The sequence below is a fragment of the Doryrhamphus excisus genome, chromosome 22 (genome assembly GCF_030265055.1).
Source record: "Doryrhamphus excisus isolate RoL2022-K1 chromosome 22, RoL_Dexc_1.0, whole genome shotgun sequence".
Taxonomy (NCBI): domain Eukaryota; kingdom Metazoa; phylum Chordata; class Actinopteri; order Syngnathiformes; family Syngnathidae; genus Doryrhamphus; species Doryrhamphus excisus.
Genome location: NC_080487.1, coordinates 4,673,098 through 4,692,507, shown reverse-complemented (window position 1 = coordinate 4,692,507; position 19,410 = coordinate 4,673,098). Strand labels below are relative to the sequence as shown.

Sequence of the window (19,410 nt, the reverse complement as noted above, 5' to 3'; positions counted from 1 at the left end):
TTGATTTGCTTAGCGTGTCATCAAAGACTCCTCCCACATTTTACGGCACAACCTAAAATCCTTTGCAATTTATCAAGGACCATCTCGCTAATCAGAGTACCTCTGAATCTGAATTGGACTCATTCGGGCAATTCTCTAAGTGGTGTTTGTTTTAATTCTCCCAAAGTGGTTGACTTCCTGTTTGATTTCAGGCATGGGTAATACATATTTTTTGTGTGTACTATCATTCATTCATTCCACAGTCTGTTGGTGGTGATCTACAACTGCAGCCAAAGCTACACTGGGAAACAACGACGAAACGGCTACATCGCCGACCACCAAACACTTATTCACATTTATTCACCAGTCAGGCAGCACTGGTGGCTGATGGGTGACGTGTCTTGCCCAACGACACAACTCCTATGCCACTGCCGCTGCAAGGCTTGGATTCTTACTTGCCATATACATTTTGGAGGACATAAGACCATTTGGAGTCAATATAGTCCTATAGTCCACGTCAAAGCCCAAACCTTTGCCTCTAGTCCACTATCACCATGTGCTCTTTTCATGTCTATGGTTTGCAACTTACTTGTCAGTCTGTCTTACATAGGTTCTATGAAAGTGAAGCTGAGCTGTAATGTACCATGCAAACATGTCACTTCCTGTTGCCACTGGGTAACGCTGTGGCTATTTAACATTGCCCATATTTCAAATTCCCTCAAGGAGTTTGTCAGAGTATCACTCCTGGATTTGGCCACTTCCAACAAAAACGTCATGTTCACGGAACTAGGAGGTTAGGAGTTCTGTTTCTATATGATGAGATTTAACAACATTTAAAATGACACTCTCCCCCCGTCCCCCCATGACCCCTGGTTAACCTGGACTTCACCCCCTCCCAGCGTGCACCCACACACAGTGTATGCTAATGGTCATAGGGTGAAACAGCTGGGTGTTTGGCTAGTGAAAGAACAGCTTAGTGATAATAGCATTATTCAGCTGACTAAGTGAGGCTCTGCAACAATGCTATTATTCTCACCTGGAGCTAAATGATGAGCCACCACAAGTCGGCTTGGAGAGGACGCTCTCAGTGAGCTCCGTACTCCAATGCTTTATGACTGATTTATAACAACATGGTTTATACAATTCTGTGTAGTACATTCAAATATGTATTGGTTCATAAGAGTTCCTTTAGCATAGCCACGGTAAAATCAGTCTATGAAACACTGGTTTGAACAGACTAACTCCGTCAGCCAACAACTACGTACAGGGACATTTGGGAACACATTTCCCGTGCAGGCTTGGGATAATGATCGTGACTCCCAAGAACACCATTCCCAGTGCCAAACATGGAAGTGGAAACATTTTGCATTGGGGCTTTCTTTGCCAAGGGTACAGAAAGACTCACAGCATAAGGGGGGAGAACGGGGGGCCATGTACTGCAGAGCCTTGGATGAGAAACTGATCGCCTGTTGTGGATAGGCCTTTCAGCATGACAATGGCTCCAATCATATGGGCAAGACAACAAAGGCGTGGCTGAAGAAAAAGTATATTAATATTCTGGAGGAGCATAGCCAATCTCCAGACCTTAATCTCATAGAAAATCTGTGCAGGGAGCTCAAACTTGCAAGTTGCCAAGCAACAGCCTCAACAGCCTATTTGGTGACCATCAGTGGAGTGGATCATAATCCTTCTTGAGACGCGCACGACCCTGGTCACCAACTCTATAAAACATCTTAACTGTGCTTCCCAACAAGGGTTTCTATACCAAGTAGTACGTCAAATGTCTAATACGATTACATTCATCGGGGTCAAACACCACTATGTCCATATACAGTACATGGAGGCTTATTTCTTAACCGAAGCGATAAGAAGCGCGTCCGATGAACCGCCATGACCCTCGTGACTAACATTCCCTCCTGTCAATTGGTCTGACAGACAACCCCAAAAGCAACAAGTTCAGAGCAATTTTGAGGGATTTTGTTGGGCAGGCTGAGTCATGAAATTGTAAACACTTGTGCTGTTGAATGAGATAGTTGAGATCAATTGATGTAGTTGCCAGCTGTCACCGTAGGGCACTGAATTCACTCAAGAAATCCTAAACAATCCTGGGATGAGCTTTACAGGATTGAGGATTGTGGATCCAAGTGGTTGGAAGTGTTTTCCAAAACCACCGAGTTCAGAATTTTTCAGGGGCCTCCAGATGACTGAGCACCTCAAGCAGGTTCATCCTTAAAAGTTAAAGAGGTCAATTTAAGAAAAGGTTCTTCAAGCATCATGATGAATAGCACACAATATTTTATTGTCTCCAAGTGACTACCAAGTCAAACAAACACAGATGAATTGGGAAGAATGCTTTACTACAGGGGTCTCAAACACGCGGCCAAATGTGGCCCACAGGACACTAGTTTGAGGCCCCCGCCTTGATATGAAAGTTTAATGTTAGTGCAGCCCGCGCAAGTTTGATATGGATGCTGTATGGTATCATGTACCCAGAAAAAATTATTACGTTTGATTAATGTTCATGTTAAAGGTTAAATAACTGTTAATAGTTATCCTCCCTATCCGTGTGGAAGTGGTAAGTTTTTGGCTATTTAAGTTTAAAGGAAATAACTTGAAGGCTACCGTTTAGGTCGCTAGCTCTCTAGTTTGCGAGTTAGCATGTGTCTCAAGACCCTGCAGTTGCGCAATATGTTGTAAATAAAAAGAGTATAAATGTGACTATAGTCGTGTTTTGTCATGTCTACAGGGCTCTAATAATGCTTTGTTAATTTTAATCTGAAAAAAATAATTTGTCTACTCACCAACTATATGTGGTTTGTTAAGTTTTTAGTATTTGGTGTTTTATTATTATTATATTTATTTATTACTGATTGATTGATTCTTTATTCTTGATTTGTTTATTTGTTTTTCATCTTATTTTGTATAGAAAAATAAAAATTAAGATATTTCAGAACAGTGGAATGTTTTATCAGAGCTTTTCTTATAGAAATTCGTAACAAAAGCAAAGTTTATTCATTTTTCTGTTTTTAATAAATGCGTTTTTTTGTTTTGTTTTTTTGAAAACCTGATGCGGCCCAGCCTCGTCCAGACCCTAGCTCCAGTGGCCCCCAAGTAAATTGAGTTTGAGGCCCTTGCTTTACTATGAAGATAAATATTGTCCAGCACTTCATTACCAATACCGATATCGACCAATACCAGCACCAATATCAAAGTAATGTGAGGTGACAGCTTGTGTATTGAATGAACATGTGCTCCTTTTACTGTGATGCCACTGGATGCATTTTGCAAAAAACACTTTGTACAAAACAAGGCAAAGACATTAAGCCCTCATTTACGTTAGTTAATTGGTTCCAGACCAAACTGCGATAGATGAAGTTCCACAATAAGATTTACATTTTGAAAAAGTCAGCAGTAGTCTTATACAGTGAAAGTTCACGGATGGCCTTTGTGTAACCCCAGCCTGTGGATGGCTCTCTACCCATTCCCCCTAGGCTAGGATTAACATGGCAAGCAAGCTTGTTAAAAAAAAAAAAGGGGGGGGGGGGGGGGGGTTCATGGACACTTTGTGTATAATTAGCTCCATCACAGGAAACTACACTGCAGATGAGGACAAAAAACAGTCGGTTGGGGCCACAGCTATTATCTAATCCTTGACGGATTTCATGTAAATTTGCACTCTGGAACCAAAAGTAATGTTTAAAAGGGAGGTGTCAGTGGCTCAGGATGTACAGCAGGTCATCCGATAACCAGATGGATGAGGGAAACCAGCTCCCTTGATCCATTCCAATTACTCTGCCTTTGTGTGCTTGGACGAGACACTTCATTCACCTTGCCTCGAATGTCGCCCTCACTGGTGTATAAACATGAATGTGGTGGTCACCGGTGTGAGACTGTAGAGTCAGTGAATAATGGATGTGACGCAAAGTGCTTTGGATTGCTAGAAAAACACTTATTGTTATTTGAAGTAGTAGTATTGTTAAAGTCTAACTGAGGTCCTTTTGACAAGATTTTAATTGCACAACGTTTAACAACATCATGCCTGCTCCGTTTCCAAGATTCTATATTCTAGAGACAGCAGATTTTCTATAGTATATTCATGAAATTCTGGCCCTGAAAGGTTGTGACCTGGACTGAATGAACAGCCAAGCCTCCACCTCGGGCCCAGATTAACAGGTCAACCCAGATAGAAGTTAATGAGACCCAGCAACACTTTACATACCACAAGTGTTTACAAAAAAAGCAAGCTGGAGAGATGATGTCTGTAAGTGGGGGAATCTGTGTTTTCCTGAGCAGGTGAAAGATAGGCCAGAGAAAAGTTGAAAAGGTCATACCAAAGCATAACACTGGAAAAGAAACAGCCATTGAAACACAACATAACTGCACTAAAATAATAATAATAATAATAATAAAGATAAGGATAAAATGGTATTTTAATTGTAATTGTAATGTACCTGGACTTTATCGCAAAAACAAAACCAGGCCAAAACAACATCAGCAAATTCAGCTGCCCTTTCTCCAGGCAGCTGTCCTCATCAGTCCGCCCCCCCATAAGACAAAAGTAGTCAGCAACAGTAGGTATAAGTACAACTCATTCACTTGCTTGAGGTTCAACGGAACCCACATCACTCACCAGCGACAAAAGCTGGCTCTTTTTCTTACAGCCAATGACTTTTTAGATGCAGGCCATATTATAGTCATTTATATCCCTGTATATATCCTCACTGTATTATAGTCTGTTATAGTTTGTACATAGATCTGTCCATTTACAGCTCTATTCTATTTCTACATTTACTTACTACTAAGGTACTTATAAAATTGCACTTCTGGTTGGATGCTAACTGCATTTTGTTGCCCTGTACAAGTGACATGAGCAATAACAATAAAGTTGAATCTAATCTATTCTAATAACGTCGGACTAACAGCAAACTGCAATCGGTCCACATGTGGTGGAAGAATGAATAACATTATTTGAAGCTACCATAAATCAACACATTTTCAGTGTCATTTTAACCGCAACCAATTCAGATCCACCCATATGTTTTATTACTTAACATGACCTCACCCGGGGTGTTAAAGAAGGGCAGCAAGTTCTGATTCCGGGTTGCCTCTTGGAAGAGCAGCAATCAAGGACTGTTTGGAGAACTGGCCCCGAATGTCTCATCTCTCTTCTGCCAAAGTCACCGGGCTTCAGAAACCTTCTTATCAACTAAGTAAACGAGCCAATTCAATTCAAATACCAGAAGTCATTTTGCTGCTTGTTCAGTAGCCTGATGACTCAGGGATTCTGTAAATAGGAGTGGATCCAAATCCCTCCTGAGATGTCCCAACCAATCATCACATTAAGGTGCCTACATGTATGTTAAAAAAACCTGGTTTCAACTTAGTCAATGCAACAGTTCAGTTTTCCCTGCAGTGCATGTAAAAGTACTGATGGACACCTGTCCTTACCTGTCTCAAGTCGATAAAAGCCAATTGGAGTGTATCTCCTTGGAAACCTGGGACTGGCTCTGAGCTGGCGAACACTGGAAAAAAAGCACAATTAAACATGAACCTACCAAGCCCATGTCATATCATATACGTATCCTGATCATACGTAAAAAAAAATAAGACAATATTGTGCTAAATTTTAAAAACTACAAAAAAAGAGTTGGTGTGGGGTGTGTGATATAATATGGCTATCAAAATACCACGAGGTAAAATAAAACCATTTGGTACACATAATACCATAAGATAACCAAGACAGTGTACAAGATTGGAGCCAAAATGTTGTCAAAAAGTGAATCATATGTATATACAGGGGCGTTTGACATTTCTTTATACTCACATTCGCATTGGATGACATCTAAGTTGAACTGCTGAATGGCCCCCATGCTGATCTGTTTCAGCTCGGTGTCCAGCAGCATCTGCATCAGTGATGTGGACAGATGCTTGCAGGCTGACATACAAGCTGTTTGGGCCACTTTACCCTGCAGACAGAGCAAGAGTAGAAGGGGGGGAGAGAAGACCAAGCCGTGACAGAGAAAATAAGGATTGCGTAAGACAGATGGAGATGAGGTTACAGGGACGGTAAATGAGGACAGAAGTGGAGGATGAAAGGTGGTATGATGTCATTTGAAGGGGTGAACATGAATAGAGAGAATACATTGATGGAGCATATTAGGGAGTCAGAAATTGGATAGTTGCATGACAGGAGGGGAGTGAGAGGGTATAACAGAGAAAGCAGGAAAACATTGGTACGAGGGATAAATAGATAAGAACACAGAATAGACAGAGAGACAGAAAGCAAGAAAGACAAAAGATAATGAAGGATTTTAATCATTCTGCTGGATTAAACTGTCTACTGTCATGTGCACAGACAGGGAACGTGTTGCCTTGTATATACAATTAAACAATGACTTTGTTGTCCACAATAAACAACATTAGCCGTAGTATAAATACTAGGTAAAATAATAGTACATAATAATAACACACATGTGACAAATACAACAAATATACAGTAAATGGTGCAATATATAACAATGAAGATGCAAATAACATATTGCGTATCGCTTCAAGGTGTCTTAATAAATGTCTTAATTAATGTCTTAATAAATTAAGGAATAAATGATGACAATCAAAGTTTGCCATCATTCCCCACGCACCTCCTCTGACGCAGGCTAAATTAGTTGTCCATAAATTATTGCCCAGTTGTTTAGTATCTGTGATTGTCATTTAGTCTCGTTTGGTCAAAGTCCCGAAGGCTAGTTTGTTAAAGTATCACCTCTGTTTTTTTCCCCAAAGTGTCCACTTCAGATAAAAATGGCTGACTTCTTGTTTGTTTTGGAACATGGGATCTTTCATGATAGACTTCTCTACCAAATTTTGTGACAATCTCTGAAACTAATTGTGCTAAAAGTGAGTTTTTTTGCCTGGACTGGCACACCCTGAAACACTGGTCATATTTTGTGCATGTCAAAAATGTGAGGAAAGTCGCGGAATAATAATAATACTAAGATTTAATCGGAGGGTCAAAGTCAACTTCCAGAGGTAGTGGAAGCCCAGGCTGAGGTGAGAAGTTCAACTCCCAACACACACTTCCCCTGCCCTATTCTGTTGAAAGAAACAGACATCAACACACATCTAATTATCTGATCTGGGAGGACGAAATGCTATGTGAAAGCCCACACAGACAGGTTAATGTCCCACTACGGTGGGTTCAGTGCAAAGGAAAGTACGCTCGTAAATCCCTGATCTACTCTTTCCTGGATTCTAACTGTGAAAGAGATGACAGGCACACTACTGTTTGTCTACTATTTAAAAATACATATTACATGACCTGAAGCCTGGAAATGCCAGATGTTCACATGTCATGAAAATTATGACACAATTATTCAATGAGATGACTCAACATTCCTTGTCGTTGTTAGCATGCGCTCATACCTCGAGAGGAAAAAGAAGCAGAGACAATGATTCTACAAGAACCTACCTTAAATTAGTAAAGCATGTATCTATGAGAATGTAGACTAAATATGAGTGAGATGTAATTATCAAAGGCTTTTTCTCAGATGGGCAGCAAAATAACTCATGGTAGTATGGAACTTCTGCAAAGTATGTTTGACAACATCAAAGCTAAAATGTAAGGAAAAAATGTAACGTTGACACAGATTATAGTTACTGTCATGCTTGACATATTGGCAAAAAAATCAAAGCAGATCCTAAGGAGGTTGCAAAAAGAAGAAATAGGAGTGAGACAAAAAAACATGTGAGTATTTTTCCATGTCAGTGGAGAAGGCGCCACCAAGATCTGGGGTGCTTTTCCTTCAATGGAACAATGCAGCTTCAGGCTGTGCTGGGTATGTGGAGATGTTGCAGGGGGCATCCCTCATGACTGAAGGCCTTCGTCCATGTCTTAATGGCTGGCTTTTTCATACAGTTCACAATGCAGAGACTCCAGGCTCTTTCGGAAGATCCTGCGTGTTCCCCTCATCTAAATCCAACTGAGAACATGTGGGGATGGATGGCAAGGGAAGTTTACAAAAATGGGGATCAGTTCCAGACAGTGATGCCCTCCATGAAGCCATCTTCCCCACCTGGATCAACATTACCACTAGCCTCCTGGACACACTGGCATCAAGCATGATGAAACAAATGTTTGAGGTAATTAACATGAATGGCGCAGCTATTAATTACTGAGTGCTTTTTGCTAAATGTTAAGTCAGGTTTTTTTTTAGTCTTAAAGTCTTTGAGTCTTAAACCTTTGAACTTAATAGTTAAGTTAATAGTTAGAACTTAATAGTTATTTTTTCTGTCTCACTCACATTTCTTCTTTCTGCATTTTGAACCTCCTTAAAATCCAATGATGATAATTATTAATGATGATAATTGTAAATTTCAGCAATTTTCTCATTTGATTTGGAGATGATTCGTCATTTATTTTGGTATTGAGCATGACATATCTAAAACACACAGTCATGAGGACAAGTTCAAAAAGTGCCACAAGAACCCCATCAGATCTGGAGCAGTGGAGTTTTGGCCATCAAACACAAACACTGCTCGTGAAATGGCAGTACAGTGCAACAGCCAGCAGCGATACTCACCGACATCGACGGATGTTCATTGTTGTTATTCTGAGTAGACCCCAAACCAAAGCAAAATGGACGAGGAGTGGGGGGGGAAAAGGGAAAGAAATGTGGCAAGAATAAATGGACAGGAGGAGGTCAATTTGAAGTAGCGTAATAGCGCATGCTTAACAGAAGTCAAATTATCAGGGAATAAAGCAGGCAGGAAAAGGTTAATAACAGTGCTGTTCATTTCAAAGAATATGCTTGTGAAAGCAGGGGGAAATTCTCCCAACAATACAAATGAAACAATGAAATCAAGACATAAACGTGGATGTTTGGGGAACCTCGTCATCCTCACGATGCCAACAAAAAAAACCTGGCTTAGTTGCAGGTGACATGCCAAAGCTGATTAGTAAATAAGACCATGGTTGCTATGAATATTGACCAATCACAAACATATTACATTTTCCATGACATGCAGTTGAAACCACAAGTTTACATACACTGTGGAGAAAAACACATAAATCTTTAGCATATAGAAATAAACTTGATAACAGGAAATGACCTACAACCGGAGAAGTTTAGTCTGATTGAATTTCAGACAGTGAGAAAAAAAAGATGTACGTGTCTTTTTACACAGTCTATGTAAACATCTGGTCTTAACTGTATATTCAACTTGTCGCAATAACCGTGTTAACAAAAAATGCTTTCACCTTAGCAAAAAGGTCGTGCAGTCAAGAGAAAGAAGTGCACACACTAACAAATGCGGCCAACTCACCGGGAGGTGCGTGAAGACTTGAAATGTGGATCGCAGGAAATTGATCAGGTCCATGAGATAACCGGAGGCCCGCCCATCTGACTCCGCCATGCCCCATTCATAATCTGCCAGCTGGATGAACTCATCGATTTTCTGGTTCAGTTTGGTGTAGATTTCTCCTTCTGCAGCATGACGGGCATCCTGGAAAACATCTTCCATCAGTTTGCATAAGGGCAAAAGACAACTACTGTGTGTGTGTCGTAAAATCTGAAAAAAAAGCCCTAAAGTTTAAAAAGTTATGAACCATTGTCAAACTGTCATGCATTATTCTGGAAGATCTAGAAAGCTTCTGGTGCAGGTTATCGTGAGCACACAACTCAATCAATACACAGGGGTAAATGAGCATAATCGGTCCCCTTTAATTTCACTTTTGGCTTTTGTGTCTCTTTGCAACATATTTTCTGAAAGAAGACAGAATAAGTGAGACGCAAGTGAAAAAAGTCAATGAAGAGTGAATGAAAGTGTTTCTTTCACTTTCCTAGTTAACAACAGGGAAGTGGGACTAAAACAAAAACTTCAGTGTTTACTAAAAACAGTAATGTCTTACCTTGAAAGTAGACAGGCCATAAAGTCTTGTAGTGTGTACCGTTTCTGGGGACACATTGGTAATGTTTGTTATGAACTCCTCCAGATACCTGCAGGCTTGCTCCAGGTGGGTGGTGTTGATGATGATTTGAACCAGCTTAAGAGAGAGCAGACAATTCTCTCTCAGAGTAAATAAACAAAAATAAGCAGGGTTCTACGTTATTTGATAATACCTCAGTAAGCCCGATATGTGGCTTCTTGATGAGGTTTTGGAGACAACAGCTGAGTGTTCTTGTCAGCAGCAGGTTGGTTGACTTTCGCAACATGTCATCTATCTCTGTTGAACTGGACAAAACAGAACAAGAACTTGTGGAACACAATTATAAAAAAACTTACTGAGGGTACGTTGACTGATCATTGTTCAGTGACGTACCTGCGGTGTAGCGACTCAGAGAACTTGAGGCTGGCATAAATGAACTCTTTCACTTGCATATATATCTGTGGGACAGACTGGGACATCGGCAGCTTCTTTGGAAAGTCCTGCTACTCATACACAGAGCGACACGCACACAATATAGAGCATTCAATGAAAAGCCGATGTTTTTATTTTGCACTCCCAAGAAAATGACAATATTGTGGCTAATATTTGGCTAATGATCAAGGCTATACGTATCTACTATATTTTAAAGCATCTCTATGCATGCAACACTGCAGCACCTTATTACCTTCTCAATCTCAGCATCGTGGAAGGGGAAGCGGCCGACTACCAGTTTATACTCGTCTTCTGTTTCCACTGGTATGGGACTGTAGTTATCCAATTCGAAGATCTCCCTGCAGAGATATATACCCTTTGTTGATGATAGACAATGTTAAAGGGACAGCGGAAGGTGGAACCATATCTTTTACGGAACAACTACTTTTTTTCCCCACAGTATTTCTTGTACTCAAAAAGAAGAAGAACAACAGACAGACATCATCAAATCCCACCTGAATACCAGTGCCCATTTCTTCAGCAGAGTTTCATTGTACTGGTCTCTGACCTCAAACAGCAGGTCGAATAGCCGATTCACAGGGAAGCCAAAACCCTTCATACATCAACAGAGAAACCCAAAAATTAGTCACATAATAAAGTTTTAGTCATGAGAAAAATCAACAACCTGTAGGGTGTCAGCAAAAATAACAATAAGGTTCTTCAGCTCCAAGACCAGGTCTGGATCTTCACAGTATGACTGAAAGAAAGACAAAAAATGGTTATAAATTAGGATTGCTGTGAAAATGGTGTCCAAACTATTTCTAGCAAGGACCACAGTGAAAAGAAAAGGTCTTTGCTCTTTTTTTGTCCCATTTTTCTTTTCTTTTTTTCTTCAATTTTCCAAATAATAGCTTATTTATCTTTGTAAATGTTCTTTTTGTAATACTATGACTTTATTCCCATAATATTAGAACTTTTTCAACACACAGTTTCTTAAAAAGGATTTGGTTTAAAAAGGGGTGGGCCCAATGTGATTTTTTTCCAACTCACAGAGCCAAGAGTTTCTAGTGGCCCCCCAAATTAGAAGCATTATTCCTGTTGTTTTTTAGTCCTGCTGCCACGATAAGAGTTCTTTTTTTTTTTGGAAAGATTTTGGAGAGGGTGACGTTAGACAGAGTCCCTCCACTTTTCTAACATTGAGATTTATGAGCTCGGAGGTAGCACAGCTAAGCTCTGTAGCCCCCTGATTCAAGGATCCTGTCAAACACAGGAGTGTGTAAATCAACGACTAGAATAGACAAGAGCTTGAGATTTGACATGAAGCAGCACTGGCCCGCCTCTCTGTTTACTTGGACACAAAAACAAAGCAGCTGGAGAGTACAATTAGCAGCAGCAAGTCACAGCACCGCTAAATGGTCAAGTATAGCGGGGATCGGACTCTAGTACAGCCACCTGTACAGGGTTAAAAGAATGACAAAAGTCCTTCCTAATCAAGATACTACAAAGTGACAGAAAATGAATTATATTTTCTAATATGAATCTCAGTCTTGCTTGACATAGATATGATGGTTCAATTACTGCGGCTCATCTGCAGACCAAGGAAAGACTCCTTGTGGGCTTGCAATGTAATAATTGTAAATGTGGAGCTGCCTGTGTCATAGCCCAGAAAAGGGGCTTCCAGCCAGGGGGGGAGACCTGGGGCCTTTGTTAATCTCACCCCACACTGTGTGTCCCATTCTCTGGCCTGTTAGCATAATCCTCTCGGTCATTTACAAGTGACTGGAGCCCAGCGGTCAGGAATATGCCATCTTAATCTGCTGTTATTGTGGCAATCTGTCTCTCATTAAGGCTCCAATGACCTCCTCTTTGGCTGCAAGTGTAAGTGTGTTTTGACCCCTTCTCATCATTAGTGTGTTTGTGGGTGTGCTGACCTCTGCAGTGTTTTGTGTGTGCATGTGAATGCTAGTGAAAGAGGTACCTTCCAGGATAAAAAGCAGGCTCTATCATCTACATTAACTCTCCACAGGCTTATCTGCATTCACATACATCTCCCTGCTGGTGTGTGTGCATTCATGTAAGTGTGTGCGGAAGCCTACAGAGTGTGTGCGTAGCACAGCGATGATCTTGGAGAGGGCCATATTCCACAGTTCGTCAGTGAACGCTCTAGTCACCAGCCCCTGTGTGGCATGGAGGATATGGTCCTCCACAACAAAGAACCTATGTACACAGAAAAGTCATCCTGATTATTTTTACTATGATTACAAAAGGCGTCTGCTTGAACAAACTCAGTTATAAGCCAATTTTTAAGTGAGTCAAGGAAAAATACCTTACCCAACAATCTGATTGAAGTAACGTCGGTAGCCCTCCACTGTTTCATGCTGGAAACACACACAGGCAGATGATGATGTCAACACGAGTAACTGCATGCACAGCTGTCACTCACTACATCACCAATTCAGTGAGTTTTCAAAATTAATAAATCATGCTGTTTCGTGGTTGACGACTGCCGAGTATCAGTCCAAAGAATGCACATTTAAGCGTATTCTTGGCCTAAATTAAGCATTTTCAAACATGAAAATGTTCTAAATGAACTAAAATAAAAATACAGTTAAGGCAATATGAAACTGTGAGGAACTGCAGTCTATACTGGCCACTAGGTGACACTCACTAATACCACGCACTAAAATGCAAATGCAGTGTAAGCCATTAAGACCAATTTCTGACTATAGTAGTCTTCATTGGTCACTATGTGTCAGTGATTGTTTGGTGAAACCTTCACCAAAGCGCCAGACTTTTAGGACCAGAACATTTTATTGTCTCAAAACAGACACAATAATAACAACAACAACTGATTATACCAACTAAATTGGGTAATACAAATGTAAAGGTGACTATATGGGTGTTATTTCATGTCTTGGTGGCTTGAACAAATGCGAGAGGTTAACTACAAAAATATTCAATTAATGAAAAAGAAATTCACTTATCACAGTCGAGTCCAATTAATATTAAATTTGATAAACAAGGGATTACTGTACACATGAAGTCCATGGCGAGGAGGGATCTATGCCATTTAAACTACCACTTGGCAGTTAAGTCCATCCCTGTGTTTTTTGCTCTTACTTACCATATTAGCCTGTGGTTGCAGCACAAGCCTGGCCTGCTTTTTCCGCTGTTTCCGGTAATAATTTTCAAATGTTTCTCTGTCTCCCTGTGGACACACACACCTCATCATACATTAACTTTCTGACATAAAGCTTGAACAGAAATTGAATTTTGAAACCTACCAGCACGGTATAAATGTGTAAACACCTGTAAACAGGTGAGAAGTCTACAAGGTCTTGAGCTGTAAGAATCTGTTAAAGATGAAAAGAAAATATTTTTTACCTTTAAATGCAGCTGTGCTGTTCCAAAAGTGGTTCCAACACTTTGCATAATAATTCAATGCTTGTTTATGAATAATAAACGTAAGAGTACTTGAAAAGATTCTATTCATTCTATAACTCTATGGCACAAATGACAAAACGTACCTCATCATCAGCATAGTCGTCATATTCTGCATCATCATCCATCGTGAGAGTGTTGTGCGTGTGTGTTTGCCCGTTGAGGGAGTACAAAGGCTTAGTGTAGTGGCCCACACCGGCCTGCCTCACTACGGCACTGTTAAAGGTCCTGTGTTGTTGTGCCTGGAGGGACACACACCATCATCTCAACGACCCCAACGTTGTTGCACTGTTACGGGCAAAAATAAAAAATACAAATCTACACACCTGTCTCATAGCAGTCTCTCCAACTTTGTCTGAATGTTTTCTTATGCTCTCCAGGAAGTCCTTCAGGTCAGACATGGAGATCTCTTTTATTTCATCCCTCAGCATGGGCAGATTTTCAGCCATAATCTGACAAAATTTGTACTGGCTAACCCTGCGTTAGACACAACAGAGCAAGAAGGACTAAATCAAATGCAACACAGGGAGTCCATTTCATAAGATGCTAACTTTGAACTCTGCGGCTTACAGAGTGGTGCGGCTAATTTAGGCACGGATGAATTTATGAGCTTCATATCTCGCTGACAGTTTCAGGAAGAGCCATAGGCATATACTGCATATCCTACCGGGGTATGTAGACATTCTCCAGTTGTTCCATGGTTTTCAGTGCAGCGTAGTATCTGTGCAGACAAATGTATTGCTTATAGTCAATGATCAATGACACGTTTAATAAACCATGCTCATTTACACGAACCCGTAGTAACACCTCTAATGCCTGCATGTATGCACGTTGTCTATAAATTCTGTGTTTCCGCAGAAACCACAAACATTCACATTTTGTGTTTTTACACACACAAATGTCATTGTGGATGTTGGCTACTTTCTAATAATCTGCTACAAGACGTGGTCTTTGGTAGTGTGCACAAATCAAAAGGGTTCAGGCTCAGGTCAGTGTGCTGAGCTCCCATCATTAGGCTGATAGGCAGGCTGTGAAGGATCTAATTGGTCGGTCAGTGAGTGTAAAATGTGTTGTACACACATAAACAGAAGACAGCCTCATAAACTCTTCAGTGAAAAGGTCTGTTAGAGTGCAGGGCACCAGGAAAGAGAACACAAAGGCAATAAGTGGCAGGACTGTGACCTGGCCGGTGATGACATCCGGTATAGATAATGACAATGACAGACATTTGAGCCATAGAAAAGCTTCCCATTTCGCAAAGCAACGGTGTTACATCTCGTCATAGAACGATTTCCTCCCAAACACATACAGTATGTAAACACATCTGATGGAAGAGCTGCTGCCATTATAGGTATGGCTTGATATTGGTATCAGTAATGAAATGCTGGACAATACCGGTTTATTGGCCGTCAGTAAAAAGCCAATATGGAGCATCTAGACATACATCTACATCTGTTTTACTTTGTTAAAATTGGATACCTTCTGGATTCCAGCTGTTCCTTTAGTTTGCTGTACATTTCTAGAACTGCATCAGGAAAAAAAGAACAAACAATTACAAACAGGCTTCTGGTCATACAGCAAATAAGGTAACACACAGACCTGCTGTGTAGTTATGTATAATCCTGATCAACATTTAAAAGCCAATTGAAACGTTGCCAGAATTTACTTTTTTTACACAGTTGTCATAATCCATATGTGAGACATGAACACATATGTCATATGTGCGTCCCAAAGATACAGAATGCACACAATGTGGCACCCCTATTCCGCTTAGAACCCCCTTAAGATCCAAAAGTGCCAAATGTCAATTCTTGCAGTTTTTCCAACTGGTCTTAGCATTTGGATAAAAACCTAGTTACTAGTTTCAAGTTACTTTGATCGGGATATTTTAAGGTCAAATAATGACACTCCCATTTGAATGTGCTACCTGGTATACACAGCTGGAGTTTCTCCACAGTGGTGGTCATGTTCCTCTGCTGGATCCGACAGCGAATCACCTCCTCTGTCTGAGCTGTTACCTGACAGCAAGAATACAGGAACAATGAGAACAGGACAGTACAGTACACTGCATTGCATTACATTACATTACATTGCATTGCATTACATTACATTACAGTACAGTACAGTACATTGCATTACATTACAGCACAGTACACAAGCTCTTACCTCCCTCCCAGCTTCTTGTAGTCTTCGATTAGTGTCTATCACTTGGGTCTTGAAAAAATAAACACAGAAAGTTCAATTTCAGTTACATTTTACCTGCCTAATTTTATTATTTTGCTCACAATACCCAACCACCCATTCATCCATTTTCTACACCGCTTAACCAATAATGCGTCTTTATTAAGTCATGTATTGTTTTTAACAGACTTGAACACATGCAGTCTTAGCTATTTACATTCCGCTGTGTTTTAGACTATCCCTGAGTGTTGCCTGAAACTTTTAGATTTGACCACCAGGGGGAAATATTGCTGTGTTCGTTTATCAATTTCCACTTTAAGTTAACACATCAAAAAACAGTAAGAACACTTTGAGCAATGCAAGTATTGAACACTGAACCAGCTGAGGTCCGGTCCTCATTATGCACTATGTTTATGGTGCAGTTCATTGCCACTTGCTGGGCAAGGACATTTGTCAGGCTGTCTGCCAGGTTTCCTCATACGTGGTGTGTTGTCATCGCGTTTTGTTTGGCGGAGAGCTTTGCTACGGCTTTGCTAATGGCTAATGTCTTTGCTGTTAATGTTAGCTGTGGCTGCACGCAGGTGCTTTGCAGCGGTGCAATCGGAGCTTTTATAAAATGTAAATTTGCAATTCATTAGACACCTAAAAACTGACTATTATGAAAAGGCGACTTGCATACGGAAACTGTGACGTTTGAGATTAAAAGTTTGATTAACACAATTTTTATAAGCACCAATTAAATTGCAATCATGCCTTAATCTGACACCCCTAATGTTTTTTAACTGTGCGAGGAACCCGGACCGGACTATGTGGAGTAATGATATCTTTAATAAGTCCGTATAGACAAGCAATCACTGTCTATCATTCTCTCGTCTGTGCATCTGCCCCTCCTCTTTATGCCCTCTCTTTTCCCTCTCTACCACCCTTCCTGCAGCTGCTCAACCTTGTAATCAGCTCATTGTCCATGAAGGGGCAAGGACAAAAGCAGGCAAATTCAGATTAACCAGGCAGCGGGGACCTGAACCCATCAGCAGTCCACTGGGCCTTTCATGGAGTTTAATGGCTTGTGACAGGCTCTTTCTCACAGATTCAGTGACAAACTTCTCGATTCTGGATGGGGATTTTTGAACTATCTGCTCCTGTCACACGGCTGAGAGCCATGACCCAATTGACCAGTCGGCTTTTTATGCAATTCTTTCAACAAGGAAACTTTCCAACCAGCGGGGCAAACTATGTAATCACATCTCCCCCCCCCCTCAGCTATGGCACAGCAGCAACATACTCAACCAACGGTTAGAGCAAAGGTATAATTACATTTTGAGGAACGGCTCCCACAAGACAGCAAGATAGCGTTGTCCTCATCCTGACCTATTACTTTTTCACTTTCCAAATTCTCTCCAACGTTTTCATAATTCAAATAAATAAGCTGATCCTCAGGGCCAGAATTGGGATAGACACAGTACAGCCTTATGTGCCAGAACTGAGACAGGTAAACTCTACTAACAACAATAAACTATTTACTAACTGAACTTTCCTTGCTGTTGCTGGATATTAACGGCTGCACGCTTACTTGCTTACCATAAGCTTCTCTGCATCCGTGCGGACTTTGAGAAGCTCTGTAATTGCATCTACAAAGCCTTGGTGGTGAAAGTTGCACATCTTTTCAATCTCACGGTCATGATTCCTTATCCTGGCATCCAACTTCTCCATGAAGCGCTTGTGTGCATTTGGCTGGTCATTGTAGATTGATCTAGCAAAGAAATTTACGGTGAGGAGAAAACATGTTTAGAAGAGCAGAAGAATGATAAACATCAGTGGTTCTTAGCTGCATCGCGACCACTGTCACAGTCAATACTGTAGTCAAATCTACATTTTCGTACATATTATAACATACACAGTTGATTTCTTTTTTTTTACTGAACACAAAATGCAGTTTTTAAATGAAACTTTGTATTATCAAGGGAGAAAAAAAAATCCAAAACATACAATGTCCCTGTTAAAACATAACTTAACTGATATCAATTGAGATCTATCAATCTACACTGGTACACTCGGGTTGTGCTGCAGGACAGTGATGCCAAACACACCAGCAAGTCCACAGGAACAGCCACTAACTGTGGATGAAATATAAAACAACAGCCCCATCTAGTGGTGGTAAAATGACATGCTACATTGGCATATGCCATAGTAAAATATTGGAAATTGAAAAGTTTTAGCATAACGCTCACATTGATGACCTGGCAAAATCCAGAACCACAAAAAGTTTGATTTACTAATCATCATCTAAATTACCCCAACACACACTAAACATTAAAGTCTGGGAGGAAACACTTATTATATACCATGTGTAAATTGGCCACACTGTTCTAAACACTGTACAGCAGGGGTGGGCAAACTATGGCCCAGGGGCCAGATCCGGAACGCCCGTTCTTTCTAAAGTATTTCACTGAAACTTAAAATACAATCTGGCATCATGGCTTGAGCCAAACTTTTGATGGTTTAGGTAGCTTTTTTTTAATCAATTAGGTTATTTGATGTGGTCTGCTGTTTACAAAGTGCTGCTGAAAAAGGGACACAAGCACAAATAGCAGGTTGCATGACACTTTTACAGATACAATAATTCCAAGTGGACTGTTAGAATTATATGTGTAAAATATATAGTCTGGACCCCCGTCAATTTTGTTAAATCAATGCGGCCTGCGAGTCAAAAAGCTTGCCCACCCCCAAATTTAACTAATTTTCAAGAAAATGACACTCTGGAATTAGAAAATGCATGTTTATATTGTCTAATTACACTGTGGTGAAGTATGATGCAAGTAAATAATGACTAATAATTATTTGAAATAGGTGCATTTGAAATAACTGCGCCTTTATCAATCCAAATATTGATATTATCAATACCAAGGGCGTATCCATATTGGAGCAATACTATACTATTTTTTTCTGTTCATATTCACAAACATTTGTTTTTCTGTTGTTCATATTATTACATTACATCAGGTTATTCGGCTCAAAGTAACATTTTTGCAAAGTTTAAGTTTGAATTGTGGCAAATATCGACATTTCTTTGTTCAATCTGTTCTTTTAAGATATGCTAGCCGCTGAGGTTTTTCTTACACCTTTTGGTAGCAGTATGGTCCACCCCTACTTAACACTTTTTGATACTTTTTAGGGCAGCAACCTTGTCTTGTGTGGCAACGTTGACTGGAAGGTGGAAGGGGAAGTGTTCCATTGAACGTAAACACTTGCCAAATGATTGAATTGAACGAAGAAGACAGCGAAAGACTAGCATAGCACTAGCAATAAAACAGCAATGACATTACTAGTCTATGCTTAGGCCCGGGAAAATCTGTCAACTAAACAGGGTGCTGGCAGTTGTTAGCACCGTTAGCAGAGACCAGACAAGACCTAGAGACTGATAGCCACACCCACGCTATGTTTACATTTTGTCACTT

At 40.4% G+C, this 19,410-nt stretch overlaps 1 protein-coding gene across 3 annotated transcripts in view; it reads right to left on the bottom strand.

The window, feature by feature from the left end:
• The window catches only part of exoc6 (exocyst complex component 6), a 28,990-nt gene that overhangs the window by 8,982 nt on the left and 598 nt on the right, over positions 1 to 19,410 (bottom strand). Inside the window, exons 2-22 of one of the 3 annotated variants that reach the window (XM_058061620.1) lie at positions 17,534 to 17,705; positions 15,941 to 15,988; positions 15,702 to 15,792; positions 15,254 to 15,299; positions 14,442 to 14,495; positions 14,101 to 14,251; positions 13,861 to 14,016; positions 13,618 to 13,686; positions 13,458 to 13,541; positions 12,665 to 12,711; positions 12,430 to 12,550; positions 11,019 to 11,090; positions 10,849 to 10,946; positions 10,587 to 10,692; positions 10,295 to 10,404; positions 10,095 to 10,206; positions 9,884 to 10,018; positions 9,298 to 9,477; positions 8,556 to 8,585; positions 5,804 to 5,945; positions 5,428 to 5,501 (exon numbers count right to left, since the gene is read on the bottom strand). In XM_058061620.1, the coding sequence (XP_057917603.1) occupies positions 5,428 to 5,501; positions 5,804 to 5,945; positions 8,556 to 8,585; positions 9,298 to 9,477; positions 9,884 to 10,018; positions 10,095 to 10,206; positions 10,295 to 10,404; positions 10,587 to 10,692; positions 10,849 to 10,946; positions 11,019 to 11,090; positions 12,430 to 12,550; positions 12,665 to 12,711; positions 13,458 to 13,541; positions 13,618 to 13,686; positions 13,861 to 14,016; positions 14,101 to 14,251; positions 14,442 to 14,495; positions 15,254 to 15,299; positions 15,702 to 15,792; positions 15,941 to 15,988; positions 17,534 to 17,705 (2,098 nt within the window). The other 2 variants (XM_058061621.1, XM_058061622.1) reach the window with 2 other exon arrangements.